Below are 27,305 nucleotides of genomic sequence, written 5' to 3'. Positions count from 1 at the left end.
TGACCTCTCCTCCTTTAGCCTCCATCCACCCATCCCATATCCACATCTGCGCCCACCACCGCACCACGGCCATCCATCAGCCAGTCCACAAGCCCCCATGCCTAGTGCGAGTGCTGTCCACATCCATGGCCATGCCACGGGTCCGCTGTACCTAGTCCGTGCAGCACGGCCTTGCACTTGCACCTCCTGCCTGGATCCACCCCGTCTCCGTCCCTCATCCCCGTTCGGTCCTCTCTCTGCGTCTGTTCAGTCAGTCACTCAGTCTGTCAGTATCCCACCCCCCCTCCAGGCAAGCCGCCTGCTCAGGTGAGGGTGAGGGTGAGGACTGGGAACCTCACACCCAACCATCCCCAGTGATAGGAGTCGTCGTTCTTGTATATAGACTCTTCCTCTTCCCGCTCATGTTTACTGTTTCGATTCTCATCTTCATCGAACATTCTTTCCTACTTTCGTTCTATCAAACAACAGTCCATTCGCTTTCTGAGTGTAAAGTCATTCGCTTCTTTACTCTCAACTTAATACCAACTTAGTTTTTTGTTTCCTCTACTTTCACTAGAACAAAGTATCTCTCACTCTCACTTCAAAGAAAGAATCCTCGTCCATCATTCAAAATGAAGAACAGCGTTGCTCTTCTGGCCCTTGCCGCCGGCGTCAGCCAGGTCACTGCTACCGTAAGTCTTCCTACAACAACATCTCCACGGTCGAATCTCACATGAGATCTCGTCTACTCCTCTGGTCGGTGATCACTAACAAGCTTCACAGGGCTGGAACAAGTTCCCTTCCTTCACCTGCCCCGAGAACACCGACAACAAGTGTGACGACAAGCAGAAGGATGGCTTCTCCTGGGGTGACTTGAACACTGGATCGTTCAGCAACTATGGCGGCTTCGACTTCAAGGGCTGGACCTGCGGAAGCGATTTCTCCAAGCGCGATGTTCTCGCTCCCCGCACCTTCGGCAAGGGCAAGGTCATTGAGGGCTCTTGCGGAAGCACCAAGGAGACCTCTCCCTCCTTCGGCTGTGGCTCCGGCACCAGCTCCCCCGACAAGTTCTCCATTGTCCACTTCGACGTCTCCGTCGAGTTCGACTGCGACCTCGAGTTCCACTACGACATGCCTGATGGCTCCAGCTGCAAGCACCGCTCTGCCTGCTCCAAGTCTGGAACCACTGTCAAGAACTCCCAGTGCGGTGGTGCCAAGAACGTCACCATTGTCTACCCTGAGCAGCCCTCCAAGCCCAAGACCACCTGCGGTGTTGGCATCCACACCATCAGCTTCGACTGCAGCCCTCCCCAGACCACCGTCCCTCCCAAGACCAAGACCAGCTCTTTCGCCATCGCCACCACCTTGAGCACCAAGACTCACGACAAGCCCGTCAAGACCACCTCCGAGGCCGAGGCCACCTCCACCGCCGTTGTTCCCTCCGTCTCCAAGCCCACCAAGCCCGTCGAGGAGACCACCGAGGCCACCAAGCCTGCCACCACCGGCCCCTCCAAGGAGACCGAGACTGCTCCCGTTCCCAGCAAGGGCGAGACCACCTCCGCTGCCCTCCCCTCCATCTCCATCCCCGCGGACTCGACCACTGCTGTTGTTCCTTCCGTCACCAAGCCTGCCGAGACCCCCATTGTCTCCAAGCCCACTGAGGAGACCACCAAGCCTGTCGAGTCTGTCACCAAGCCCGTCGGCGGTGAGACTACCTCTGCTGCCCTCCCCAGCGCCTCCGTTCCCACCGTCCCCGTCAATGGCACCCAGCCTGCTGAGACTGTCCCCGCGACCGTCCCCGCGACCGTCCCCGCCGTCCCCGAGACCAAGACCACTGTCTACGACACCACCTCCACCGTCTACACCACCCGCGTTGAGACCGTCACTTCCTGCGCTCCCGAGGTCACTAACTGCCCCGCCAAGTCCCACGCCGTTGTCACCGTCACCGTCCCCGTCTCTACCACCATCTGCCCCGTCACCGAGACCTTCGTCCACACCCCCGGTGTTCCCTCCAAGCCTGCTGCCACCCAGCCCGCCGGTGTTCCTTCCCAGGGTGTCTCCTCCCAGAAGCCTGTCGCCTCGGTCACTGTTCCCGCTGGCCCCGTTGAGACTCTTCCCTGCCCCGATGTCGTTCCCCAGTGCTTGAGCACCTGGATGTTCTCTTCCGGCTGCACTGACAACTCTGATGTCAACTGCTTCTGCCCCGACTCCAAGTTCGTCGAGAACGTCTTCTCTTGCATCTACTCCTACGGTGCCAGCGACGAGATCATCTCCAAGGCTACTCAGTTCTTCCAAGGCATCTGCGCTGCTCACATCCCTGAGAACCCTGCCATCGTCACTGTCCCTGCCACCATCACCACCGCCATCACCGTCTCGGCCACCAAGCCCGCTGCCACCAACCCTGCTGAGTACACCACCGTCACCGTTGACAAGACCATCGTTGTCCCCTGCGTCACATCTGGCACCACCGTTCCCGGCTCCTCCACCACCGCCATCATCAAGACCACTCTCGAGGTTCCCCACGTCTCCTTCGCCACCAACTCCGCCTCGGTCGTCGTTCCCGTCCCGGCTCCCTCTGCCCCCGCCGGAACCCCCGTTGCCCCCGGCGCGACTGCCTCTTCCCAGGCCCCGGTTGCTCCCTACCCTACCACCCCCGCCGCTGGCGCCAGCAAGACCACTCCCGTCGGCACTGGCGGTGCTGCCGTCCCTACCACCACTGGCGTCGTTGTCGCCGGTGCTGGCAAGACCACCTTCGGCCTCGGTGCCGTTGTTGCCATTGCTGCCCTCGCTGCATTCTAAGCTGGGTAACATGGCTGCTTTCTCCCCTCCCCTCTACTAAGATGAAACTTACTTGAGCGCGGAGGAGAGATGCTACCCCCCAAAATTTCCTTACTGTATCCAAGTCGCTGCACGCACACACAAATCTGTAATCTACAAGCCCGCAATTTTACATATCATTCTTACGATCCTTACGAAACAAACACATTGCATAGGTGGTTTTTTATAGGTCTGGAAACATTCGGTGTTAAAAAGGCTCTATATTCCCACATTTATCTCAACTTGGCCGCGAACTTTTAGAGCGCATCAGAAAAAAAGGGTGTTGGAAGATTTTTTATACCCCTTGGCTTGTTGGATTAATACTTAATTAGCTAGTTCCTTTCGAGAGGAATAGAAATGCGCTCTACAATGACTTTTTGGTTCCTCTTGCCTTGTGATGTGTTCCAATCCTCCGAGTACTCAAGTGACATTTCTAATAAATCTGTTAGGTTCGAGCTTGGTCGTACTGACTGTTCTACGTGAATCCGAGCATCCTGCTGCTACTGTCAAGGTCGCAATGAGTCATGTAACGTTGTAGTTGAGACGACCCCGGAAATGAGCCGTTGTAATGCGATCGATTCCCCTTTGTCCCATAACTGGTATGACATAAGGTAGATAGGGGGAGCAAAAAAGTTCATTTTCGTCTTCGCATGGCTCTCCGTGTTGAATCGAAGCTCACTTGCCAACTTGATAAAGTCCATCTGAAGTACGTATGCCCATAATTATGTTATACATTGGCCCGTCGATTGAGTGTTCACGGGCTCGCCGGGGGCGCATTGACCATGAACCCCCCTCCTTCCTCCTTCCCCCTTCCCCTCTCTTCACAAAAGGGAGAAACCATGGTCATCCGTCTGAGGGTTTTCGACAACCATAGTAGAATAGGCTTGCCTCGTCCGTCGGCCTAGCTGAGGATCCGTTTTCTAGGTATTGCCATTACTTGAGGAGCTTGGGTTCGGGTCTGGGTCGGGGATGGGATATACACTGGCGCCAGATCGTTGCAAGTTTGTATGTTCCCATTATTTTGTTTTTATGTTCTGCCTTTGCTGGCTGCTCGGGCGGTTCTCGATATCAATTGCACGGTATTAATACACAGTATTAGTGAATACTCTTACTATCTCGATAGACTATTTTCTAGATTTTCTACCTTTCCTCCTTTCTAACTTTCCTTCCTACAAAGTTCACAACCTAACCACGGATCGATTGACGGCGACGTTGGGCGCCCGATGCCCTCGTTGCCGTCGTTATTATTTGTTCTTATTTGTTTATATATTCTGCCTCATCGCCGTCAATAATCCGTAGTTATGAACTTTGCAGGAGGGAAAGTTAAAAAGGAGGAGGGAAATCTAAAAAAAAAAATAGTCTATCGAGACAGTAGGATACTCCTACTATCTCGATAGACTATTTTTTTTTTTTTTTTTTTTTTTTTTTTTTAGATTTTTTACCTTTCCTCCTTTTTAACTTTCCCTCCCGCAAAGTTCACAACCACGGATTATTGACGGCGATATTGGGCGCCCGACGCTACCACCTTGTGAGCCTGCGCCCACTTGGCTGAGTTTGCGGCCCTTCTAGGTGACAGCAGCTCACAACGGTGGCATCGGAAATGTCCTCGCCGTCGTCAAGAATAACGCCGCCCTCTGCAAGCACTGATGTCTGGCCTGGCACCTTCAACTTCAACTCGCACACACACACACACACACACACACACACACACACGCATTCGTTACCTCTTTACCTTTGTCGAAGTCGAAAAACGCTACTTCCCTCGCCGTCTACTATTATCGCGCTGTCGCTGTCGCTATCGCTGTCGCTGTCGAATCGTCTACCTCAAACATATACTGTCGAAATGCCGAGACGCCCACGCCCAGTGACTATCGACCCCTGGGGCTTCCTCGACGGCTGTTGCCATAATTGGCGCCCAGCTTATGCAACATGGCCTCGAAATGCCTGATCGACTCCAGAGTACTATCAATACTCTAAAATCGCAGCGTAGGAGTAAATTAGGAAAGACTAAAAGGGATATTCTAGAGTTGTTAAGTAGGGCGGAAAGTAGGGGGTAGTTTTCGGCTGTTCGGAAGGCGATTAATGTGTTGCGGCGGGGCTATTAGTATCTTAAGTTTGGTCAGTATCGACAATCGGTAACGGCTACGGCCGGCTATAGTCAGTTATGAAGTTTGGCACGCAATAATAAAGACACTCGATATTGATCTTGATAGATCAGCTTGCCCGTGAAGGCGAAGATGGCCCCCAATGAGGCGGGCTGGACCCCAAAGGGGTATGTCGTTTGGGAATTGAGCAAGCTGGATTGTTCCTGCGGAAGAGTTCCTGCTATGCTTGAGGTTCAGTTCGGGGCTTGGGGACTTGGATTTCCCATTCGGAGAGCCTAGCTCAACAGCGAATGACACAATCTTTTGAGATATGGCCTACACTCACGAAAGTTGTGTTCAGATATGGGCGGAGGTAAGGTAAAGAATGACTGATTGGAATGTCTGGTTCAACCTCGTAACCTACTTGTCTCAGGCTAGATTGCGTTGGTAGTTTGTTGGCGATAAACTTACCAGACTCATCCCATCTATGCGGACGATATGATATTTCCATTACTGAAATAATCCAAAGTGGAATAAATGTTTTTCAGAGTCAGAACCCCTGCCATATCGAAGAACAAGTACATGCTGCCGGGGTTGATCACCTGGGGCAGCTGTCTGGAATTCGTACCGCTGTAGCGATGTGAAATTGAAAGCGACATCAAGAAGAAATCTTTCCTAACGTACTGAGAAACGCTTTTCGGCCACCGAATGAGGCAGGTAACCTAATCATCACCGTACATACATCCATTCTGGAGAGCTTCAGAGAGAACCCAGTTGAGGAGTCGGGAACGCCTACATATTCAATCTCATGAAGGTGATATTCCCGGAATTTGACAGCCGCTTAAGATCGAGGGAGCATTCTTCACTACGGTCGATCATGTTACCCAAAGTTATCGACTTGATGGCCGGAAGCGTCTTCTTTGGGCTCAAGGCCTTCGATTCCATTCAACAGTTAAGGATCGCCGAGATTCTTACTTTCGCCAATCACTTCAGAGCTATCACATCTCACCCACGTTTTATTGCTCCAATCAATATTCTCATGATTTTGATGGAATATAAGTATAAATTAGAATGCTTGAGCTACGAGATGAAGTGTGATGAATGACATAATGTAGAAGCCGCCGTGCGGGATTAGATGCCGTTATAGGTCCATCGGACCTTTGAAGAGCCTATATATGGAACTACAGTGAATATCCAGCTCTACCTTACGGCAGAGCCAAAGCGATCTGTGCTACAATGTTCATTCGCCGTTCTTTCGTCGGCACCGGCCCGAGAAGTACGGTAGTAGCCCCACTTTTGCGGTGCCTCGGTCCCGGCTTCGGAGACGTTGTTGCACATGCCTCGGAGTCATTCCCCTCAGCCCGTCCAACAAGACCGCCCGTCGAAACAATATGTGGTCGACTTGTTCCCATTTTACCTGATACTTGAACAAGGCCAATAATTTAACCCTGAACTGTGCTTGATAAAGCGTTGAGCGCTATGTTGCGAGACGAATGGCGTTTTCTTGTCGTAGCCTTTCATTTTCCTGGTCATTTCCATGTGTGATCAATCCGACCGACTACCGAGGCCCCGCCTTGGCTCCAAGTTGAATCGTCTCAATACCGAGAACGAGGAGACCCAGCCGTAGTTACCAGTGGACGGGGCGGAACCCTCGCCGAAACCCGGCGCCGGAGCTCTCAAGGAGCAGTAAATCAGTCATCAATCTTTGAAATTTGGAGTCTGGTTTAGTACTTGATCGTGTGCTATTGTTGTACTTGATTTTGTAAGTTCAGTTGGCACCAAGCCATCTGATGGTGCCGTGACGCCCGGTTAGACTTTTGCAAGCCAGCTCATGCTGGCGAGATCGGTGTCTCAGGGAAGGGGGGTTGTGTATCCACTGTGGCTCCATGCCGAGTCATCAGTAACCAGTGAATTATGAGTATCCGGCGTGACTTTGTTGTGCACTTCAGCAGAAGATGTGGTCTTCGTGAAGTTTCTGGCGGAGGAGATGGTCCATCTTGTCGACTCGCATCGGCAGAGATGCCAGGCACTTCTTATTCTACGCCCCCAAGTATGGTTCAGAGTCCATACATTGAAATTTGGCGTCACTTTCGCCCACCTCTCAAGATATATTGGAAGCTAAAGCTTTCAAATGAGGCATAATGTAAAAATTCTCGCAGAGTTACGCCGTACTGTGAACATAAGAGTTTTCAAGACCTTAGCGTTGCTCTTTTTCACACAATAGACCTGACTACATGACGGACTTGGTTACACAAGAATCTAATAATTCATTGAAGCTAGACCTTTCACTCTCTCTATGTCCACGCAAATGCTCCTTATGATCTTACAGTTTGGTCGCTTGCTATGCAATCTCTAATGCTCATATTGTTCCCACTCTCTTAGCCTACACTTATTCAACCGCTGATATCACTCTGAGTCTAGTTCGTGGCGCAAGCAGTGTACTTCTGGGCAGCATCCAGAGAGCTATTGCATATTTAGTATCATTCTTCTTACATCAAGCGCTTCTTGACTCTGACTTACCAAGCGGTGATGCACGCGGCGTCCTTGTTGCACTTATCAATGCAGGCAACCTGGTCGGCTGCTGTCTGTGTCTCGCAGGCGGCGATGGCACCGGGGTCCTTTCTGGCCTCAAGAGTTGAGTCCATGGGAGATGTGGGTGCGGCGGCGACCATGGTGGCGGCGAAGATGGCGAAGACGGTGGAAAACTGCATGTTGGCGATTGAAGGTGGTAAGTGTCGTAGGTTTATAGGTTATGCTTGATGTTTTTCCTCGAGTTGTAGTACTTCGTTGGTAGTTTGGGGGCTATTCAATGTTGACGTGTGGAATGCGTCTTTGTTGGAACCTATAGTTATTTCGTTGTTGTGTGATTGTTTGATGCTGAGTAGAAAAAGTTCGGGGAGGAGGCGGGAATTCTACTCATCTATATAGATTTTCGCAACCCTCTCATGACCCAACATCCTTCACCTGCCTTACCGCTATCGACGCCCGTGTAGGAGAACGCTGGACTTGCAACCCTGCCTCTACAGGACGCATAGTCCAAGCCCAGACCACCGCAGGGCTCAGCCGAATGCGTGGGTAAGTGTATGTGCCGGACGTCACTTCACGGGAGACAGGGATATCTGACAGCAATGACAACCGCAATGATGTAATTCCCCGACATCCCTCTCCCTCTTTCTCGCTCTCACTTCAAAGCTTCAAGATCGTAGTGGGGACCAACGGATTGTCTTCAGCTCTCCGTATTCGGGTTCAGCTACGGTCGTCCGGGGTCTTCCCTTGGAAGGTCTCCCGGTTTGCGTGCCGCCGACTCCGCCGGGTCCGGATCAATGACCTGCGGTTCCCTCCTACGTAGTAGTAAGCGAATACCTTCTCGCGATCGGCTTCCGTATTAGGCAACTAGAAGGAAGTTTGTTGGGTGTAAATCCATACAGGCGCTGTCCGGCAGTCCGTGCATAGCCTACCAATTACCTACCGCTATTCATGCAAAGGCAGGAAACATCAGACGACACAACTTGCGGCTGGCACCTCGGCATAGGTTTCTTACCGCGGGTCGTTCTGTGACGTCGCGTGGGCTGATTGAGTTATACTTGAGACGAAAGCGAGAAAAAAACGGCCAACTATAGCAAGAAGTTCCAGTATCCAAGTCGTCGGGCTTTACTTCCTATGGTCATGGTGGAGAACCACACAAACCACTGCCTCGGGTCAAGCCTTCTCGTGCGAACAGCTGAAAGTGGGAATCTCCCGACTTGAGTGGCTTCCCTATCCTGGGTTAGGTGACGTTGGGCAGAGAGGAAGACACCGTTCAGATGAGTTTGTTCCGTTGTTGCGGCTTCTAGACCGGACCCCGTTGCGAACGACTATGTCGTGAGGCTTGCGGTGGCGGGGCGGTGACGTTTCTGTGAACTTTGTAAAGAGGGCTGGCTTGGTACCGGGCTATGTCTGTTGATTTGGGCCGAGGAGTGCGGGATCTGGACCGGCGCCGATGTAGTGTTGGTCGTGATGGCTATGATAGCATAGATCCGCGGCTACGAAGCGGTGTTGTAGACTCTATAGGTACTCTATTCCGAAAAGTTGCAGTAGAGCAGTGATTCTTGTTCTGACTGACCTTCTCATCTGACCCATTACATCAGCAATCACCAAGAATCCATGATATTCAGCTACTCAATCCCAAACTCGAATAACGCAGATCAGACCATACGTCGTCTTTACAACCCCTGACCTCTACTAAGTTAAGTAATCACCTGTAAAGAAAGCCTCACTAGCGGTTTCCGGAAGTGACTACGAGCAGTGGAGCGTACAGTAGGGTTAGTCTTCCGATCTAGAGAAAAACACGCATAACGTTTAAAGTTACCGGGGACGATTCCCGAGTCTTCCACAGCCCATACACGTTTCAATGCGCACTCCGGCCACGTCCCCTCCTCCGAGGTGCCAAGAATTTGTGGACCGCACCCGTTGAGTCCGGAGTACATGTGATCGTCCGCTTCGTCCGGGGTCCATGTGCCCAAAGGTAATCCGGCGGTGCGGAGGACGGGATGACGGATATGACGCTATATGTATGATGTGGAGGACGAAGGGTAGCATGACGTATCTGATGTGACGACAACCTCAACTTCAGAGGAAATACTAAGAGACCTGGGTATGTCGATCAATTTGAAGACTTATTGCAGCAAGCGTTAGCTAAATGATGACATGGCAATATTCGAGAGCCTTCGGAAGGGGCTTTGAGGTCAGGAAGAAAGCCCATGATCATAAGTCAAAAGATTGGTGACCTGGACTGACATACCACTGAGCCAGGTGACCATAGATCCACAAACATGTATTGGAACACTGCCCTCGGTTACATGGAGCCTCCAAGATTGACAGAATAGTCCAGAAAAACTCTCGCTGCTTACTTGACACCTCTCACACGAAGAAGGGCTAAGAAGCTAATCCTTCGTTTGAAATGTTTATGATGTTTGTAATGTTTGCTGACAATCCAGGGCCGATCCGTCTCGACAGGCCAGCCGAGCTATGACTGATAACATTAAACTGGTAAGTATGTAGTAAAAAATATAATGGTATGTGCCGATTAAGTGGTCACCAAGTTGGCGTGACGTCTTTCAATCTCGCCTCCCCCACTAAATTCGCATATGCTCTGCCATCAAGCGTCGTAAATGCCACAATATACCGCGCCGCCTGCCCGCACAACGCCCGAAAACAGGGATATTCAACTTCGTCTACCTTCGCTCCTTTTTATGAATGTAATGCTGTTTTTCCTTTCTTTCTTTGCTTATTGGCTAGTCGCGTCCAGATTCGCGTCCAGAGTCGGAAGCGTAGTCGTCGACGAGGCTTTGCATCTCAACGTCGTGTATCCTGCGATTCTGGATGCGCTTCTCCATGGGCTCTGCTTGTTCAAGAGAACCACGACGGCCCCAGTTGCGAGGTTGGCGCTTGAGGAAGGCACCGACGGAGCCCAGGTAGCCCTCATGACGGAGGAAGTAGGCCTGCTTCTTGCCTTGAGACCAAAACTTGATGGCGTAGCTGAGGGTATTGATCGTTTGCCTATGCCCGCGAATGAAGGATCCTCCAAAGTAGATGTGGTCCAGGTTGTGGATTTGAGATTGGAGGAAGGCGATCTGGCCAATGTTGTTGGATATCGCATATAGCAGCGAACGCGAGACATCTGCCCCAGAGAAGGGCTCTTCTGAGGAGTGCTCTGCTGCTCCCTGAGGGCCATCTTCAGCTGAGGCTTCCGGTGGCGGAGACGTGTTCTTGTTATCGCCATTGTGCAGTCCACCGTGGTCTTCCGCTTCATTCTCGGCCGTGCGCTTCATGCGGAAGACCTTGCCAAACGACGATGCAATTGTGGTGCTCTTGAGGCCAATTTTGCCGTAGTCTCCCCCGTAGATGTCGCCGACAAGCATGTCGACTTTGGCATTATCCCCCCGCTCTGACAGGTCGAGCATCTCATCAAAAGTGCGAGCGCCCGTCAGGAGGGAGAGCAGGCCCCAAAGCGTACCACCGCCGAGTGAGGTTCCGCCTACACGTTGGTATTGGCGGGGCCCGGAGACCTTTAGCATCGAGACGCCAGAACCTATGTTGACGAGGAGGTAGGGGTAAATGTTTTCTGAAGGTGAGACAAAGTGCATAGGGTCGGTTTCGCTGTACGTGAAGACTTCGCGGGGTATCTCGGTAATGAAGAAGTCGAGGCCTTGGAGGTAAGTTAGCAACCCTTGAGCATGCGCCGAGGGGTTTGCGAGAACTTACCAATTATCAAACATTCCATCTCTTCCTCGCGCAACACATCTACGCCCAGGACATCCCGCATCTTATCGTAGAACTTGAAAGCGCCGCCTCCTGTCGCCATAACGCTCAATTCGTTCGGTTGAGAGCCATTGAGGGTCTGCTGCTTATCCTTAAGGTGGCGCATGAACTCAATGCAGTCGTCGATGCGATCGGTCTCGAAATTGAGAAAGTTAAGACGACCGCCGGGCTCGGTGGAGTGCGCCTCGCGCGTAAAGTAGACGAGCTTGATCAAGGAGCCGCCAATCTGCGCAAACAAGGGGATTAGCAACCAGACAAGAAGGGGAAGCAGGTAAGGGCAGGAGGGAGTCGCATACGTCAACGGCGATATGGCTCACGACGGCATGGTGGTTGGGCAGGCGAATATCGCTCGTCTCGTGGTGGGTCGGGGAACCTCGGCCATTGCTCCTCGGAGAACTCGAGTCCGGATCGACGATGAAGGCGCCCTTGACATTGATGCGGACGGAGCCCGGCCGGATTATGGTGTTATCGATTTCCTCGGTGCTCGTCATTGTCCGGGCTCTGGTGCGGATGTCGGCGCCGGCCAAGACTACAGGCTCGGAGGGGTTGTGTTCGCTGTCGATGGTGTTGTTGAGAGTGTTGTCGTTGTCTTCGGGTCTGGAATCATCTATGGCAGAGCCTCCATGATCAGGCGCGGGGCACATGCTCGGTCTTTATTTGGAAGTGTGTGTGGTTGTCCGGCGCGCGGAGGGCCAGACGGAAGGAGAGAGGTCGGGTGGCTTGGGAAGGCGCAAGTCATGAACTTGGGAAGGGTCCAAGAGCTATGTTCGTAGCCGTTCGCGAGGAGCACGGAGGACGGGCTGGGGAGGTTGCGTCGGACGGTGTTGCGGTTATTCGGTGCTGGACTGGTGTCGGCGCAGGGTTCGCCTTGCGCTGGGCGTCAGTTCGCTTCGGAGTTGAAGGAGGGGGGAAAGAAGCTCGGCGGAGGGCAGAGAGAGGAGTGTTTGTCGAGGGCTTTGGGATTGTGGAACGCACTCGACGAATTTCAGTTGAACGTGACTAGGACCCTGGGCCGATAAAGCTGCAAGGCAAGTGATACCTCACAATTTATTAGTACCTCAAGTTACCCCCCTCCTTTTCTTCCCCCTTCAGCGACAAAATGCGCGCGCGACCCCCGCGTCGTATCTCCGGAAGGTTCGTTATCGATAAGCGGCAGGTCAGATGTACTATTTCCTATCTGGGCAAGTGCCTAGGCACTTTCTGGGGATTCGGCTAACGGAGCTAGGACCTAGGTACTTACCTTAGGGGCTTTACCAAGGTCCCTTCCCCTACTAAAATACTGTCAACCTCTCAGGGTTGGGAAGTTCCAACTTGTAGGTCAGTGGAGGTGGGTTGTTGAGGTCCCCAATGCCGCTGGACCGAGGCTTTCGGGGTACCTCAAGGTAGGTAATCAATCGCCAGTGAAGCCCATCCCCTCATCATCGTGTAGCCATACTTCCTTTTCTCCGCAAGAATTCGGAAATGGACATGGACTTCGTCATTCGTGCGACGTTACCTCTAGCTTCTTCGGCAGCCATGCAGAAGACCTTGTCAACCAATCCGGCAGCCGACCCGATTGTGCCGCCGGCCGTCGGTGTGGCTGTCGTTGTGTTGTGGGTAAGCCAATCGACTGCGACCAACTGTAATCCTGAGATTGCCGTAGGTTCGATCAATACCTATCAAGCCTCGACCTGCATTTCAGCGTTGGACGCGCTAGGTACTCCCAACGGGTTCTTCTCAGCATCACATGCCACTTGCCCAGTGCAGCTCAATTGCCACAGCTCTCAAAAGTCGAGAAAGAAGCTCACATAAGTCTTACTGTCAGCAACCATCTCGAATTCGGTCTTGGGCCCGAGCCATGGGATGCCGCCACGCCATTTGACCAGCCGTGCGATTACTCTCCAGATGAACACCAGCTCAGGTAATCCACCGGGAAGGATTTGTCCTAGCGCCGAAATTGTAGAAAGCCGCCTACAGCGCACAGGACTTGGCTCGTCAGTGTGTAATCTTCAAGGTATTTAGGTAGCTACTAACTCATTTCACTCTATGTAAGCATGCAAGGAAATAGCACTTGAATAAGCTATGTTTTGGTATTGTCTGTCTCCTCATCAGTGACCTCTGCACTCATAATGGTAGGAGGAAGATTCCCCTCGGTTTTAGTGCCAACGGGCAACCCCGTCAGCGAGCTACCGGCCGGACGGCAGATGGGCCCACAAAAACACGGCGTCATTTGACATTGGGTCCGGTGACCCCCGATTCAAGGGAAGACGAACAGGAGCCAAATTGAACAAAGAACTCAGGACCGCCCAGAGGTACCCCTTCATTTCAAACGTACTCACCAATTGAACATGCCTCTTCAGATACAATACTCATTAAAGACGTTGTCCCTGAACAGCGGCCGGGTCTCACAGTCCGCCCAGTTTTACGCACTTCTCGTGGTGTCAATGAGCAAAGGTGAAGCGGCCCGCCCCTCATCTCTTAAATCACACCCATATACCTTGGATGTCCTCTAGCGTGGCTGGAATGTGTCTTCTCGAAAATACAACGGTCAGTCTTGCCATGATCTTCTCAAGGACCGTCGCCAATCTCTAGCTCGTTCAAAAAATATCTTCATCGAGAGTGACTCAAAGATTTCCGAGGATGAGTTTTCCACACTCCTTTCCTCACAACGATGGCCGTGCTCCGTCACACACCATAATGCCTCAGAGCCATCGCCTACAGGATCCATTCACACCTCTTGAGGACCGTCTGTCGTCTCAGCTCCAGGGACCTCGGATGAATACGTCGCACTTCGACTCTCAGGCACATCCTATGAGTCTCCATATTCTTCATCCCCAGACTGATCCCCGCTACGTGGTCCCGCCTGACTACACTATACCCAACGTATCACCTGGGCATCCTCAAGATTATTACCAAAGCCAGGGACCTAAGCCAATCTTCCAACCTCTTGGGCCAAGTTTTCGCACAGAGCCAGCCCAAGAACCTCTGCCATTTGAAAGACCACCTCCAGATCAATTTGCAAGTAACAGGTACGAGGACGCAGTATATTTTGACGAAAGGGAGAACGACTCCCTGAACGATGACAGAGGCACCAGATCTGCCATAGGCGACTTCCAATACACCAACGACTGGGCCCAGAATAGACTGAGAAACCCGCCGGAGCGGTCTGGCCAGAGTTCTCGAAACTACCCAAGGAAATCGAGGGACTTTGAGCACGATGACCCTCGAGATCGCGCCATGGGCAGCGAGAAGGGACCTCTTTGGAGTTACCAGGACATCAGCCGGACTAGGTCGGACACAGCAGAAGGATGGCGGCAGCGGGCGAGTTTTTGCGCGCCTCAAACTAGGGAAGAAAGGCATTCCGAACAAAAGCAGATGCTTGGTTCTGAAAAAGGTGGTGGAGGCCAGGAAACAGCAATCGATTTAGGAAGAGAAAGGCGTTTTCAAGGAGAGATGGAGAGAATTACCCAAGAACAATGCAGAGGCGCTCGAGGGTCACGCCTTTCGAAATGGGCCTCCTCCGTTACCAGGCCGATGGCTCCCAGGCGACGCGGTTCAGGGTCAAGCCGCTCGACTTCACCCGATGAAGCCATTGATAATTATCAGCGGGGGCCTGTCGCTTAGAAGAAAAGCAGCGTTTGCCAGAGCTTCCGCCATGACAGAGGGAAGCCTTGAGTCATGTTCAAGAGCAATTCGAGGGCTGTCCAACCACGAATTATACCTCCTATAAGTCTACGATTTCGCGGCGAGGTGGGTTCGTTGCTTCATATAGCATCTATATAGCATTTCACACATTAGAGCGCAGTGCAAGCTCTTTCGATGCTGACAGTACTATCGGGCTGCCTTGGTCATTGGCTGCTGAGCCTGTCTCGACAAGTATGGAGATAGTTATCCGTGGCGAAGGCTTGTCAGAGACGTGTAAACAGGAACAGCAGAACGACTCCTGATACTCAACTTCTGAACTAGGGGTGGAACTTATGGCAACGACAGGGCCCTCGAATCCACGACTACCTCTCGGATGTCGAGCATCACTCTGAGAACATCTATGAAAATTTCCGTCTACATCGGGATTTATCTTGAGCTGGTTCAAGAGCCACCGTTCGTAGCGTATCTCAAGGGGTTCTACTGAAGCTAGGAGTGACACTGTCTACAAGCGATTACTCGTTATACGCCTCGCTTTGCTTAGGAGCCGCACCACTATATTAAAGGCCAAGTCCTCAAACTTAATCTCAAGGCTTGTTATTTTATCGACTGAGCGTGATGTATCACAGGCTTCTGCTCTTCGCAAAAAGGCTCGGCCCTATAGACTCGAGAAAGCTAAGGTTAGCGCCATGGTTGAATGTCTATTCACAGGCTTCTCACTACTTGCTTACCCTCGAGTCACAGCCGCATCGTTAAACATGGAACATGGTGCTATATGTGGAATCATCTGAGCAGAAGTAGGATATCCGCCTGAATTTTGCAGTGGTCTATTGGGGATCTTGAGATCCAGTGATTTGGTTCTTCTATATCGTCCTTTGAACTCGGGTCCAAGGACCTCCGGCGCAGTGACTCGCGACCCCAAAGGCCACGAACGAGAATCAGTATGGACAAAGGACTGAGGTCCACCCAAAACACACCTGAATTCAGGCAGCCAAGATATCATAGCCGGCAAAGCATTCGGTCAAAAAGGCTTTACCTGAACAGGAGTCGATGCCGATTTTTTTCTCCCAAGTACCCCGCATGTTGTTCAAATACTAAAGAGTGAACAAGTGTCTTTGATGCATGGACTTGAATAGACATCTATATAAAATCAACACAAAGTGGTATGTTGAGGGTGATATGAATAATCTTGTTGAGAACTGGACAGGAATCGTCAGAACTGCAATCGTTTGCAAGAAGCATCTTCATCGTCAGCGGCATAATATAGTATCATAAGGATGAATTCACCACTTCGAGGTGAAACCGGCTCTACCAAGTACCCTGACTACCACCACTGCAACAAAAAAAACTGCCCTCACAAATCTCATTTGGGAGACCTGAGTTCAACATACAACGGGCCGCCGCACTGCAATGGACGAGCTTCAGGTTGCGAGCACCCAGACCATTTCAGCCCTGAAGAACTCGAGCAGCGAGTACGTGAACATGCATCGAATTCGGTGATACTGAATGACGAGGGTGTCCCGGAGGACATGTTACCAAAGGTCCAATCCAGAAGCCGGGCTCGAATCGCCACGAGAACACACATGAAGGATCAGCCAATGTCGGCAGCCGGCTTACAAGAGTATAGAGAGATACACCCCTATGCATTGAGAAGAGAACCAACTTGGGATACTAGACTGAACCAAGGATTTGTCTCACACGATACGCCTGAATTCCCACACCATATGCCTGGACACCCACACCATATGCCTGGTCTCCCGCACCAAATGCCATCTGTCCCGATGAGCACGATGCGAGATGATGCCCCACCAATGACAGGCTACGTATGGGCCCGGAATAGTCGGAATTTTCCGAATCAAGGACATTCGAATGTATATGTCCCATACAAAAGGGGCCGCGTAGATTTTCTAGGGAGCCAGAACTCTCAGACTCCCCCGAATGATCATCGCCATTCACCATCGTACCACGAAGAGGAGTATGAACCGATTCCAAGGAACCAAAGTGTTCCGCGTCGCCCGAATCAGGGATTCCAACCGCCTCTGACCCAACACCACGATACACGACAGCATGCACAGAAACGACAGCGTAGGCAGAGAAGCAGATCGGATTCAACGGAACAGAATAGTCAGGTTTTTGAGGATCCGGCATCCTGGCCGCCTGGGACTCGAGATCCATATTCGGAATCGCGCGAATCGGGGGGATACGGACTGAATCTGATGCAAGGTCAGCAGCTTCAACCAGTAATTCATGAAGGTGATAAAGAAACAAGGCCCCGACGACACCGGAAAGGGTCCAGAAATGGGGGGGGATTGCAAATAGATGAGATGCGCCCAGAAAGCGTGTGTGACGGGTCGGTAATGATAGGGGAAGTGAGCACAGTATCGACTCGCCCACCCCGGTAGTATCTTGGGGCTGGTCCATATCAGCACTTCATCCAAGATAGTAAGTAGCAAGACGTTGAAGATGCTGCTTGGTGCGCACGTTCGTGTCGAAAACTTTGGCGGTTAAGCCGTTGAATTTGTTTTCCTAGATGCTTTAAGAAGCCCAAGCTCACCTTAGTTAACGCACCCCTCTACGTACTTGCAAAATTGATCAAAGCCGCAACTTCAATATATAGTGAGTGTTGGTGTGCAGTCAGTGGAGCTTCCCTTAGATGTTGTGTGATGTCGTTAAGTTGATATGATCATCGCCTCTGCTTTTACGCAACATGATTGAGGTTGAGATTGGTGAAGCCTGCGATGTTTTGATTGGGCATTCTATGCAGCTTACATGTCACCATTCCGGTCAGCCGCATCGTATGCCGAGATATCAACCTCGCGAAGTGTAGAAGCGGACGGTCTTGGAGGAACAAGCAGGGGCAGTAGTCAGTCAGTTCTGACTCCTTTCCCAAAGAGAAATTCCGATACCTGAATCATATCACTGATTTTCTACCTCTCTATCACAAGGCTCCCTCGTCTACTGAGTCCTTTCTCAATTCGACCGAATCATTCCATGGTGCAAACCGGGCCATGCCGACAGCCAAGGCAAATCAAGCCTCTGACCTCTCCTAAAGTACAAAGTTCTCCTTCCCCCAAGAAAGAAACCTTCCTGTTGGTACCTCCCATCGAAACCCCGCTCCGTCCTAATGCTCATGAAGGGTATTTCCAAAAGTCTCCCCATCGAAAAAAAAGATGCCTCCGCAGAATACTTCAAAACGCCGGAGCCCCCTCTCTCTCGCCGTGAGAGCCAAGAGAAAAAGATAGAGAGCCTAGTAGCTCTTTCCGAACACCTCATAATTTCAATAACGAAATCCCCTTTTCCCCTTTCATGAAGCCGGTAATGTAAAGAAGAAGAAGATGATGATACGCCCCTGAAGTCCATGGTAACATGCACCCTTTCGTCGCGGCCTAACAGCCTTGGGTATGCTCCGTCCGTTCCATCGTCTAAAGAGCAAGTTGCAAAGCCCTTGCTGGGCTGAAGATACTGTCGTCTGTTTTCTGTTGTCTGTTGTCGGTCATTACAAAGCATCAAGTCGTGATACGCCCCTCCTCTGTCCTTCTCGTCCCCTACTCAAGTCGTGCATGTTGTTTGAGCCAACAACCGTTTTCAAATAGAGGTACAATGGTGATTTTCTCCATAAGCCGATGAAGCGAAATCCCATTTCAACGCCATAGGAAATCTGACGGCTTCACCGGCCTCCCCGTAGCATGCGAGATAATCCTCACATTCTCGCACGCGTCCTCAAAGTCGTCGTCCATGTTGTACTCGCGGTAATACCACCCGCCTGTCCGCGGATCCCAGAAGTCCCGTCGGTGCAGCTCGGGCGTGTGAAGGCCTAGATACGACATCCACTGCGTGTGCTCGCGCAGGATGGCCGGGCTGCTGACGTCCTCAGGCCCGAGGACGGTGTTGATGGGCTGAGAGATGGATTTCTGCCCACGGGCGTCGCGGTCGTTGAACATGAGCATCAGGCGGGAGGCGATTTCCTTGTCGATTGCGCTGAGGGGTTGGCCGTGCTCGATGCGAGCTGCTAGGGATGTCAAGTAGGATTTGTGTCCGTTCTTTCTTGGAGAATGGAGATGGGCCTGATAGTTTGTTAGACCTTTTTCCTTGGGTTCAAAGATGGTGCGCGTTAGTGGGCGTCATCGACTGTCCTCATACCTTCATCTCTCGCCGGGTGTCCGTAAGGAACGGGCAGTTGTCCATGATGCACCGATAAATCTCCTTGAGGTAGCCCGGCTCGGCCACCGGGGGCGGACAACAGTGGGTCGTCGGCTGCGAGTCCGGCAAGAAAGACACCGGCCGGCACTTTTGACAAAGGCCCCGGACGCACGGCTCGTTTCCAGGTCCTTCATGATCGAGGTAGTAGTGTAACTGGGGGTCCCCGGTACTGTCAACTCATAAAGTTCACCTTAAAAGACGGGTTCGTCTTAACCCCAAAACGGCGCGCATCATAGAACGTACCTCTGAGCATCCCGGCCGAGAGAATCCGGGATCCCTCCGTGCATCTGCCGGATTTGGCTGCGCGTCTTGTAAGCGTGTGTTGCTCTCACACGGACATTATGTGAATAGGGGCCGAATATGTTAAGGCGGCACGTACTATCCTTAGTTCAATCCGGTCCTTTTGACTGACATCGCCCCGAATCACCTTGGCGGGCAGAGGCATGGCGTTCCATCGCAGACAACACATGGAACAGACGTACTTCCTCGGCCACCCAAAGTTCCCCTGCGCGTCCGCCACGGCCTCTGATTCCTGACACCGCCACCCAATGCCGTTACCGTACTCGTGGCGGCTGCCCGAGAGGCCGTAGTAGTCGATACTCCATCCGGTCTGGATCTGGTCCCCGTTGGCCACGGACCGCGATCCGTCCACCTCCGTCGGCAGAGAAAACTCCTGTGGCGCCGGACGGCCCACGGCGTTGCCGAGATAAAACCCTGTGTCACCGTCTACGCGAACGAGAACGTGACGCGGCTGTGAGGGCTCGGCGGCAGAGAGGTCGAACGGGTTGATGATCCCGGCAGGCGGAACCGGAGCAGACGGCTGTTGAGCCGCTGGTGCGGGATATGTGCCGTCGTTGGTACCGCCTTGGCTGCTGTGAATATTCCCGCTGCCGTTGCCGCCGCCGGGGCCGGCGCTTGCTGCACCTCCTCGCGTGATGGCCGCAGAGGCCGGACCACCAGTGACATCCGGTGCTTTACCAAAGCGGGGAGGTCCCGTGCCTTGGCGGCTGCTACTGCTAATACCACTGCCGCCGCCGTGGCTGTTGTGCGATGGTATCAAAGAAGCAGCAACTCCAGGCAGCTCTCGTTCTTGTGGCTGGGCCTGAACGGCAGCCGGGCGTGTTGGTGGCCATTGTGGGCTATACATGAGAGACCCATGATGTGGCGAGGGAAACGGATGGAAATCACCTCCCCCGAGAGAATTCTGATGCCCGACGAATCGATTGGAGACTGTCAGGCTCATGTTACGCGGGGGGAAAGATGTTGTGCTCCTGGAGGGTGCTTGAAGTAAAAAGGCGGCAGAGCCGGGGACGAAAAGGACCCCAAATTGTCTGGTCTGGTCTGGCCTGGTTGTGCTTCGTTTCCTGGGTTCCTGGTTCCTGGGTTCTGGTTTCCTGTTGTCCTGGGGCGTTTACGTATCTGACAGCTTGTTCTTCTCACGGGATCTTAAGCTGTGAAAGTGTTTTGATTGATGCTGCTGATGCTGGCCTGCTGCTTGCCCACGGGTAACTGCAGATGGTAAAGGGAACACAAAGTACGGAGAGAGGCGAAGAGAAGGGACGGGCGGAAGCGAGTCGGGTCATGTACGATGGAGCGGAGAGATAGATCTTAGACAATCAACGCGTGCTGGGAGTGGATGGAAGTTGTGTACAGAGTTGTACAAAGAGTTGAGCGGAAGTGAATGCAGTGAAGAAAAGACGGGAGATGTAGGAGGAGATTCTGATTGAATGACACCCCCCCTGCGCTCACGATATTCTGGTTCACTGGGCTGGACGACTTCCGACGCTGGGCTGGGCATCGGGGGATCGGGGGGGAATCCCTCAAGAATCAAGGTACCATCCAATGAACCCAATCGCAATTCCCCAGTACCACCAGTACCAGCCCTCGGTCACCCAGCGGTTTTTTTCTCGCTGGTTGCTCACCTGAATCAAAAAGAAAAAGAAGGGCAAGGCGAGAAACTACCCCCCAGGGTGGCTGGCCCTAGTCTCAGAGTATCGCGAGAAGGAAAAAGCAATGCGCGTTACGGATGGATACCTAGTGTACGCAGTACATACACACTCTGTCTCTCAAAGTCTCTGTGTGGCCCCCATCACCCTTTCAGTAAGTATATCTCCCTCTCCGCCTTGTCATCGTTCGCTCAAGGCGTCCTTTGACGGCCCTGTCGCTACCTAGGCACACATACACACGCACTATACTGCGTACGTCTGCGCCTTGCAACGTGACTGGTGAACCTGGGGCGGGTTCCAGCGGACGGAAGATGCCCAATTTCTGCAGACCGACGCGTAGGCGTAGCGGATGCGCAGGAGAGCCAGACCCGGGTACGGGTACGTATCCGTACGTACGACACAATGATAGCGTGCAGTAGATAATCTTGGGAAGACTGCCAAACTGGAGCCCAAAAAGTCCAAAGTGGCCGGGGTCAGGGAGAGGAGCCAGGGGACCAAAGGCAAGGATCAAGTGAACAGCCAGGGGTTGGGAAGGGGAGGGGGGTGATCCGGGAGAGGAGGGGGGAGGGGAGCAGCAGCGGGCGGTTGGGCCAGGGCCGAGATCGATTCGATATGAGTGAACCTTCTTTTGCAGTGCTATCTCATTCTCCAGTGTTGTGTCCGTACGGATACCCAAAGGATAAGATCCGAGGCTGGACTCCTATGTCATGGTACAGAAGACATATTACTATGTATAGGTATAGGTAGGGCTCGCTCTCGGCACGGGAAGGCAGGGCAGGATGCTGCCGGGTTGCGTTGTGATAGGTATGCTGCAGGTCATCAAACATCATCAGACGAGGCGGAAAGGGCCTGGGCCAACACGGCCACCACCTACAGATACATAATACGGATACACATTGGGCGCAACCTCGTGGCTCCCAGGTTGGGTTCCATGCTTCCCTCAAGAGAGACATCATCGCGGGTACATATCTGTTGCCTTGCACCTAGATGAGCATCAAGACATCCCCGACACCCCTGTTTGCGCGCGTGTATGTCGTGGGTGTCATGCCGCTGCCACAATCTGCATCTGCAGTGTGCGCTGATGTGCTGCGCGCGTTGCGTGCTGCTGCGGCTTGGCTTTTTTTTGTCCAGACTCCGCTTCGATGTGCTGTCAGTGTCATAATAATCGTCACTCTTACACATGCGCAGACACCCACGCAGAGTACTTGTGTATGCGTACCCAAAGTAGTTGCGTAGGTACTCAAGTAGGCATCTGTATCTGCGGTTGAGAACACGAAGAAACGCCTCCCCCGGTACGGACGTATGCAGAAGGAAAAAGATAGATGAGTTGCAGATTCCTATGAGACTTGTGTCTCGTTCAGTATGACCAGCAGCATCTCAGCAAGCCCCCCCTGCCTCACGTTGGGATTGGTTCGGCACGAGGAAACCCCTCTTTCCCAGGGATTGCTTATATTCCCGTGTACTTATTTGCACAGTACCCGTATAAGTTGTCAGTGGTTTGTTTAGTTTTGTGTGGTTGATGTCGAAAAAACATGACGCCCTATCCGCAACTGGGACCCTAATCCGCGGCACTAAGATAAAATCCACAACTCTCCGATCGATAGACGAAGCAAGACTTGTCAAAAAGTCGATAGTCGACAGGAGGAGCTCCAGGGACAGGCCTCCGAGACGTCTACCTATGGGCAAAGATCCGGGGAAGACGGACCAATAGGCGATGCGTCGAGTGGCGTAAAAGGAGGTGCTGCATCTCGCTCTAAGAAGCGGTTTAGCAGGTTTTGGCCTAGTTGTGGAGAGTCTGTTTTTGCTTTTTCACAAAGTATTTGCCCCTCATCAACAAGTCAACCTCCTTCGGGCCCATTCCCGCTGGAATATGGATCCGCGATGAATACAAATCTCGCAAACCGCGTCAAAGACAAGAACCTCGGAATGGTTAGTGGACATGGCCTGTTAAAGCCCTTTTACCCGCTGCCTTGGTCTCGCTTCCCGTGGGTTCGTGGGCTCGGGTTTTTGACTGCCGTGTTGTGTTGAAATGTATAGCAGCATGCGCATTGTAGTTGATTGTGCGATTACTTCGCCCCGAGCTCTCTGCCTGAGCTTAGCTTTTGCTTGAGCTCTTTGCTTGAGCTCAATGTGTATACGTCAAGTTGCAGTTTCGGCTCTGCACCATCATGCCTTCTGCTACCCAACACCAACACACAAATACGAAAAGAACCCAGAAAGAGAAACGCCTCGCAATCATAAACGACCACAAAATCCTACATTTGGCTCTCCTCAATTTCGAACGACAGGGCAAAACGCCCGTTCTAACACTAAACCTAACGGCCTGTGCCCAGTGACATATCCCACCGCTGGCACTCGTCCAAACACCTTGACTATTGGACTGCTACCGATATTTCCCACCTCATCCCCTGGCAATCCCTTCTCGTCAACCCCGAAAGGAAAATGTGACGAATGACGACCCGATCGACTGGGCCTGACGATTGCGCTTGGGAGGAGCCAAAGAAAGTTGCCGACGTGCAGCAGCCCCGTTCCGTTGGTGCTGACGGACTGGAGCCTGACAGAAATGCTGACGGACTATGGCTGGCCAGCATGGATGATGGATGGATGGATGGACTACCTCAGGCAGGCAGGTATTCATACCTAGTCTAGTTAGTTGCACAGCTGTACTTATTCAGACCGAGAACACCATCATAATCAACGTATTCAGGCTGAGGGATCCGAGATACAACACGATCATGGTGTGATCCAACGATTTCTCCCTACCTACGGATATTGTACTCCAGTCTCTCCAAGTCTCAGTCTCACTATCCGATTCCGACTCCCGACTTTCCCACCCATCCCAAATTCCCCATCCCTAGCCTCGCTTCAGCGTGACGTGACAACCTACTTTACTTAGTACATCCCCATCTCCAGCCATCACGAAACATATCAACCCTCACAAAACAAATTCCGATCCAAGTGAAGAATTTTATCTTCCACCACACCCCCATTTCACCTAACTAGCTAGCGCCGAATCGAAATGTCCAGTGCCCAATGTGATCCGCAGCTCCAATTCCTAAGTCATAGCTAAACCCTACACAGCAGTCCTTGACGACAACGAACCGTAGGAGCACTCGAAAAAGCAATAATACAGCGTCCCCGGGTCCCACGGAATCAACTTCCGGACCACCACAACCAACAACTGACACCACCACGATCGACAAGCCACGCGCCGGACGCCCGCTTTCCCAGCCAGCCAGGGCACGCCGCACAGGTCTCCAAGAAAAGAGACATGGGGGGGGGGGCGCCGTACCTTTCCTTGTGTCTCTGCAGATAGGATACCTAGGTACAGTAAGTACGCCGTCGGATGTGCTCTCTTCGACGATCAGCGGTGTGTCGTGCGTGCTGCGTTGGTGGGTTTTTGGCCTTTTCTTTCTTTCTGCAAATAACATAAAACGCTCAACGGGCGAGAAAAGGGATGTGGGAAGCTGAACGGCAGAGAACCTGGTCGAGCTGGTGTCGAGCTGGACTCGGGAGCAGCGCTCGGATGGACAAGGGTCTTGCAGGCTACGGATACAGATACACAAGGGAGCATTAAAAGGGATACACTTGTTCGTTTTGCCGATGCCTAAGATGGTCCAAAGGTGGCTGAACAGCTAGCTGGTCATACTGATCCTACCGACATCCGATACCCATCATCTAGGTCTCTGTTCCATAGTTTAGGGTTCAAACATTGACCATCTCCACCCCCTTGTACGGCAGTCGGGTTCGCGTGTAATACGAACTACCAGCCCTGAAATACCGCGTGAAAATAGCCGCTCTCGGTTCGAACTTGGCGAGACAAGAGACGGAGAATCAGGGTCGCAATCCTCACTTCTCCAGCAAACGGCTGAGCACCCGGATGATGCACATATCTCGACAGTCGTCATTGCGCCACTGCTGTGGCACTGGAACTGCATTCCTTTGCTATGCGGATGGCTTCAGTGTCTCAAATTGGGTATCTCAGGAAGCATGGCTCGCAGAGTCGCAGCCTCCTTGCTTCCGGCCTCACACGTATATTGAGCCTGGGCAAATTGGCCCCAGAGCGTGTTCCCCGAGTGTCCCCTTCAATGATACCAATGGATCCTCTTGACAACGTTGTAGCAATTCGGAGGATTTGCACGAAACCGGGTACCTTTGCGCACGTTGCACATTCGAATCGGAAACGTTTTGTCGATGACGATTTGGCTTGGCTCCTGGCCTCCCGCAAGAGCCGCATGTCAAGCTCTCAGCGTGTCTCCACTCACTCTACGATGTCCGTCAAAAGAAACTGAAATGCTCGGGTTCGACGCACGGTGTTACGTTGGGGGATATGCGTGGAGCTCGAGTTGCACAAACACCTGGCATTTTGCGTGGTGACGGCAAAAAGAAAGCCTTCGCAAGTCTGATTCGCTGTCCTTGCTGGGCCGCATGAGGGACCTAGACGGTGGCTTGAGGCGGTCTGGGAGGTTCTTGGCGCCATGATCAACTCCTGAATTGCATAGAAATGCAGGGAATACTCTGCGAAAGCTAGGCGGATGCTGACTTGTAGACGACATCAATCGTTACGACTGACACCGGCGCAGAACAGTCGCCGAGTAGCCTACATCTAGGCACTGGTGCTGAAGTAATAGTTCTCCCACAGATACTCATAGTCCTCCAGAATGCCACCGACCAGGTTGGGTACTCTGGATCGCACGCCGCCGACAACACCCTTCATGATGTTCTCGTAGAATGCTCCGCGCATGGTCCACCAACCCATGGCCCAGCCTCTCTTGCTCCATTCGTCGCGTTCGAGGGGCGTTGTCCTGAAGCCCCGGTCTCTGAGTTGCCGTGCTGCGTATTCGACGCTCAGACCGACTAGCCACGGTGTCCATGACTTCTTATTCTTGCTTTTCGACAAAGCAATGGCATACACCAACGGGGCGAGGATGTGTAACACCTCTGCTGCCTGTGCACTGCCCTGTAGCTGATTTAGCAGCTTTGCAGCTGGTTTGATATCCTCTGCCGTCAATACCTTGCCCAGGAGATAGCCGCTGATATCACCAGCATTGGGCAGCGAGGGAAGGCTCATGCCCGTTCTGGGCATCGTCCAGTCCTTCTCATGAGGCTTCTGGGCCTCACCGCTGTCTTCCGGTGCGTGCCCATTGGTCGGCTCTTCCAGTATATCCTTCAAAGCGGCATCACTTTCGGCCTCGGTTTCTTCAGGGATAGGCTCACGTTCCGGGAGAACGGGCGACACAAGGGGTCGAGAGCGCGTCACACGCAATAGTAGCAGGCGGCAGACGGCCTTGATAGCCTCCAAGAGCACGACGACGCGCCATCGACTGCGCTCGCCGCCACGTCTCTTGGCAGCCATCTCGCATAGTAGCTGTGTGTATGTGACCATCTGCAGTAACATGGCAATGCGCCGGTACATGGGACTGCGTTGAGTCCAGTATTTCGTATATCGGGCATGAGGGGATGGCAATCGCGCCATCGGGATGCGCGACAGGGCGCGCATAAGAAGGGTATCATGATATAGAGAGAGGAGCTGTACACTCGAGTGGACAGTTTCGGAAGCAATCTCGGCGTCGCGGAATCGACCTTTGAGAGCCAGTATTAGACGGGCGATAGCGAACACAGTTCTTGTATGGAGAATGCCTTACCAGGAATGATGTACGTGAGGGACCGTAAAGCCGACTCTATTTGAGAGACCTGACTAGAGTTCTTGGTGATGAACTCTTCGTACATGTGAAGCCATTGCGGCGGTAATGAAAGAACGGCGCGGATTTTGGACGGCTGATGCGATAGCCGCGTCTTGTTGGGGATATCGGCGGAAGTCGACATGGTGGAAGATTCAAATCATTAGGGCGTGGCGAAGGTTTGCGACGGTTGCGCAACGAATAGTCGAACAAGTGGGATTGAATGAGCACAGAGAGAAAGCGCGCGGCGGTGATGTCAGCACGAAGAGAATGAAGAAGAGGAAGAAGAGGACGAAATGTCAAATATGAAGCGGTTGTAAATGACAACGCAGCGACGTTGGGATTTGTGAAGGAAGTGAAAGTGGTTGGCGGAAGTGCGAATTAGGTATTAACGTAGGTAAGCTATCTCACAAACGCCAGAGTCGAGGTGGTGCAGGTGTATCTGTAGGTGCAGACGGGATGGTGGATGGTTTAATGACGGAAAGTTGCAGGGACCTCGGTGGGCACGCTCATCGCGACTGACGTGGAGTGCGCCTGTTGCTCCTGTGCTCCTGCTGATCTGACCTGAGCCCGCGGGCGACCGACCGTAAGCCGAGGTCGCGGCGTCGCCTGCCACCTCTCGGCCCTGCCACCTCAGGCAAGTACGCTGGGTCTCTGGCATGAGATAGGAAAGTGCA

The 27,305-nt window shown here is 52.6% G+C and overlaps 10 protein-coding genes across 10 annotated transcripts; 2 read left to right on the top strand and 8 right to left on the bottom strand.

Moving 5' to 3' along the window:
- Positions 1-611: 611 nt before the first annotated feature.
- CPAR01_10711 (adhesin protein Mad1) lies at positions 612-2,778 on the top strand (the record flags this gene model as incomplete). Its single annotated transcript, XM_060494971.1, has 2 exons — positions 612-671; positions 763-2,778. The coding sequence occupies 2 exons, from the start codon at positions 612-614 to the stop codon at positions 2,776-2,778; spliced, it is 2,076 nt and encodes a 691-aa protein (XP_060347153.1).
- Positions 2,779-7,297: 4,519 nt separating this feature from the next.
- Positions 7,298-7,591, bottom strand: CPAR01_10710 (uncharacterized protein; the record flags this gene model as incomplete). Its single annotated transcript, XM_060494970.1, has 2 exons — positions 7,298-7,343; positions 7,401-7,591. The coding sequence occupies 2 exons, from the start codon at positions 7,589-7,591 to the stop codon at positions 7,298-7,300; spliced, it is 237 nt and encodes a 78-aa protein (XP_060347152.1).
- A 2,562-nt stretch (positions 7,592-10,153) lies between these two features.
- Positions 10,154-11,824, bottom strand: CPAR01_10709 (uncharacterized protein; the record flags this gene model as incomplete). The annotated part of the gene is made up of 3 exons (XM_060494969.1): positions 10,154-11,067; positions 11,124-11,406; positions 11,477-11,824. 3 exons carry the CDS (start codon positions 11,822-11,824, stop codon positions 10,154-10,156), a joined length of 1,545 nt encoding a protein of 514 aa, XP_060347151.1.
- Positions 11,825-13,856: 2,032 nt separating this feature from the next.
- On the top strand, positions 13,857-14,783 carry CPAR01_10708 (uncharacterized protein; the record flags this gene model as incomplete). The annotated part of the gene is made up of 1 exon (XM_060494968.1): positions 13,857-14,783. The coding sequence occupies one exon, from the start codon at positions 13,857-13,859 to the stop codon at positions 14,781-14,783; it is 927 nt and encodes a 308-aa protein (XP_060347150.1).
- Positions 14,784-14,946: 163 nt separating this feature from the next.
- On the bottom strand, positions 14,947-15,804 carry CPAR01_10707 (uncharacterized protein; the record flags this gene model as incomplete). The annotated part of the gene is made up of 2 exons (XM_060494967.1): positions 14,947-15,202; positions 15,533-15,804. 2 exons carry the CDS (start codon positions 15,802-15,804, stop codon positions 14,947-14,949), a joined length of 528 nt encoding a protein of 175 aa, XP_060347149.1.
- Positions 15,805-18,442: 2,638 nt separating this feature from the next.
- On the bottom strand, positions 18,443-20,584 carry CPAR01_10706 (uncharacterized protein; the record flags this gene model as incomplete). The annotated part of the gene is made up of 5 exons (XM_060494966.1): positions 18,443-18,865; positions 18,942-19,170; positions 19,245-19,309; positions 19,381-20,395; positions 20,442-20,584. 5 exons carry the CDS (start codon positions 20,582-20,584, stop codon positions 18,443-18,445), a joined length of 1,875 nt encoding a protein of 624 aa, XP_060347148.1.
- Positions 20,585-21,817: 1,233 nt separating this feature from the next.
- CPAR01_10705 (uncharacterized protein) lies at positions 21,818-22,285 on the bottom strand (the record flags this gene model as incomplete). Its single annotated transcript, XM_060494965.1, has 1 exon — positions 21,818-22,285. A coding segment is annotated over one exon (468 nt), but the record flags the coding sequence as incomplete, so codon positions are not given.
- A 609-nt stretch (positions 22,286-22,894) lies between these two features.
- On the bottom strand, positions 22,895-22,996 carry CPAR01_10704 (uncharacterized protein; the record flags this gene model as incomplete). The annotated part of the gene is made up of 1 exon (XM_060494964.1): positions 22,895-22,996. One exon carries the CDS (start codon positions 22,994-22,996, stop codon positions 22,895-22,897), a length of 102 nt encoding a protein of 33 aa, XP_060347146.1.
- Positions 22,997-23,946: 950 nt separating this feature from the next.
- On the bottom strand, positions 23,947-24,519 carry CPAR01_10703 (uncharacterized protein; the record flags this gene model as incomplete). Its single annotated transcript, XM_060494963.1, has 1 exon — positions 23,947-24,519. A coding segment is annotated over one exon (573 nt), but the record flags the coding sequence as incomplete, so codon positions are not given.
- A 1,034-nt stretch (positions 24,520-25,553) lies between these two features.
- Positions 25,554-26,773, bottom strand: CPAR01_10702 (peroxisomal membrane protein; the record flags this gene model as incomplete). The annotated part of the gene is made up of 2 exons (XM_060494962.1): positions 25,554-26,530; positions 26,593-26,773. 2 exons carry the CDS (start codon positions 26,771-26,773, stop codon positions 25,554-25,556), a joined length of 1,158 nt encoding a protein of 385 aa, XP_060347144.1.
- Between the last annotated feature and the right edge of the window lie 532 nt (positions 26,774-27,305).

The sequence above is a fragment of the Colletotrichum paranaense genome, assembly GCF_030867605.1.
Source record: "Colletotrichum paranaense strain IMI 384185 chromosome Unknown Scaffold_8.1, whole genome shotgun sequence".
NCBI classification, from domain to species: domain Eukaryota; kingdom Fungi; phylum Ascomycota; class Sordariomycetes; order Glomerellales; family Glomerellaceae; genus Colletotrichum; species Colletotrichum paranaense.
This window is presented reverse-complemented; position numbering and strand designations above follow the sequence as displayed.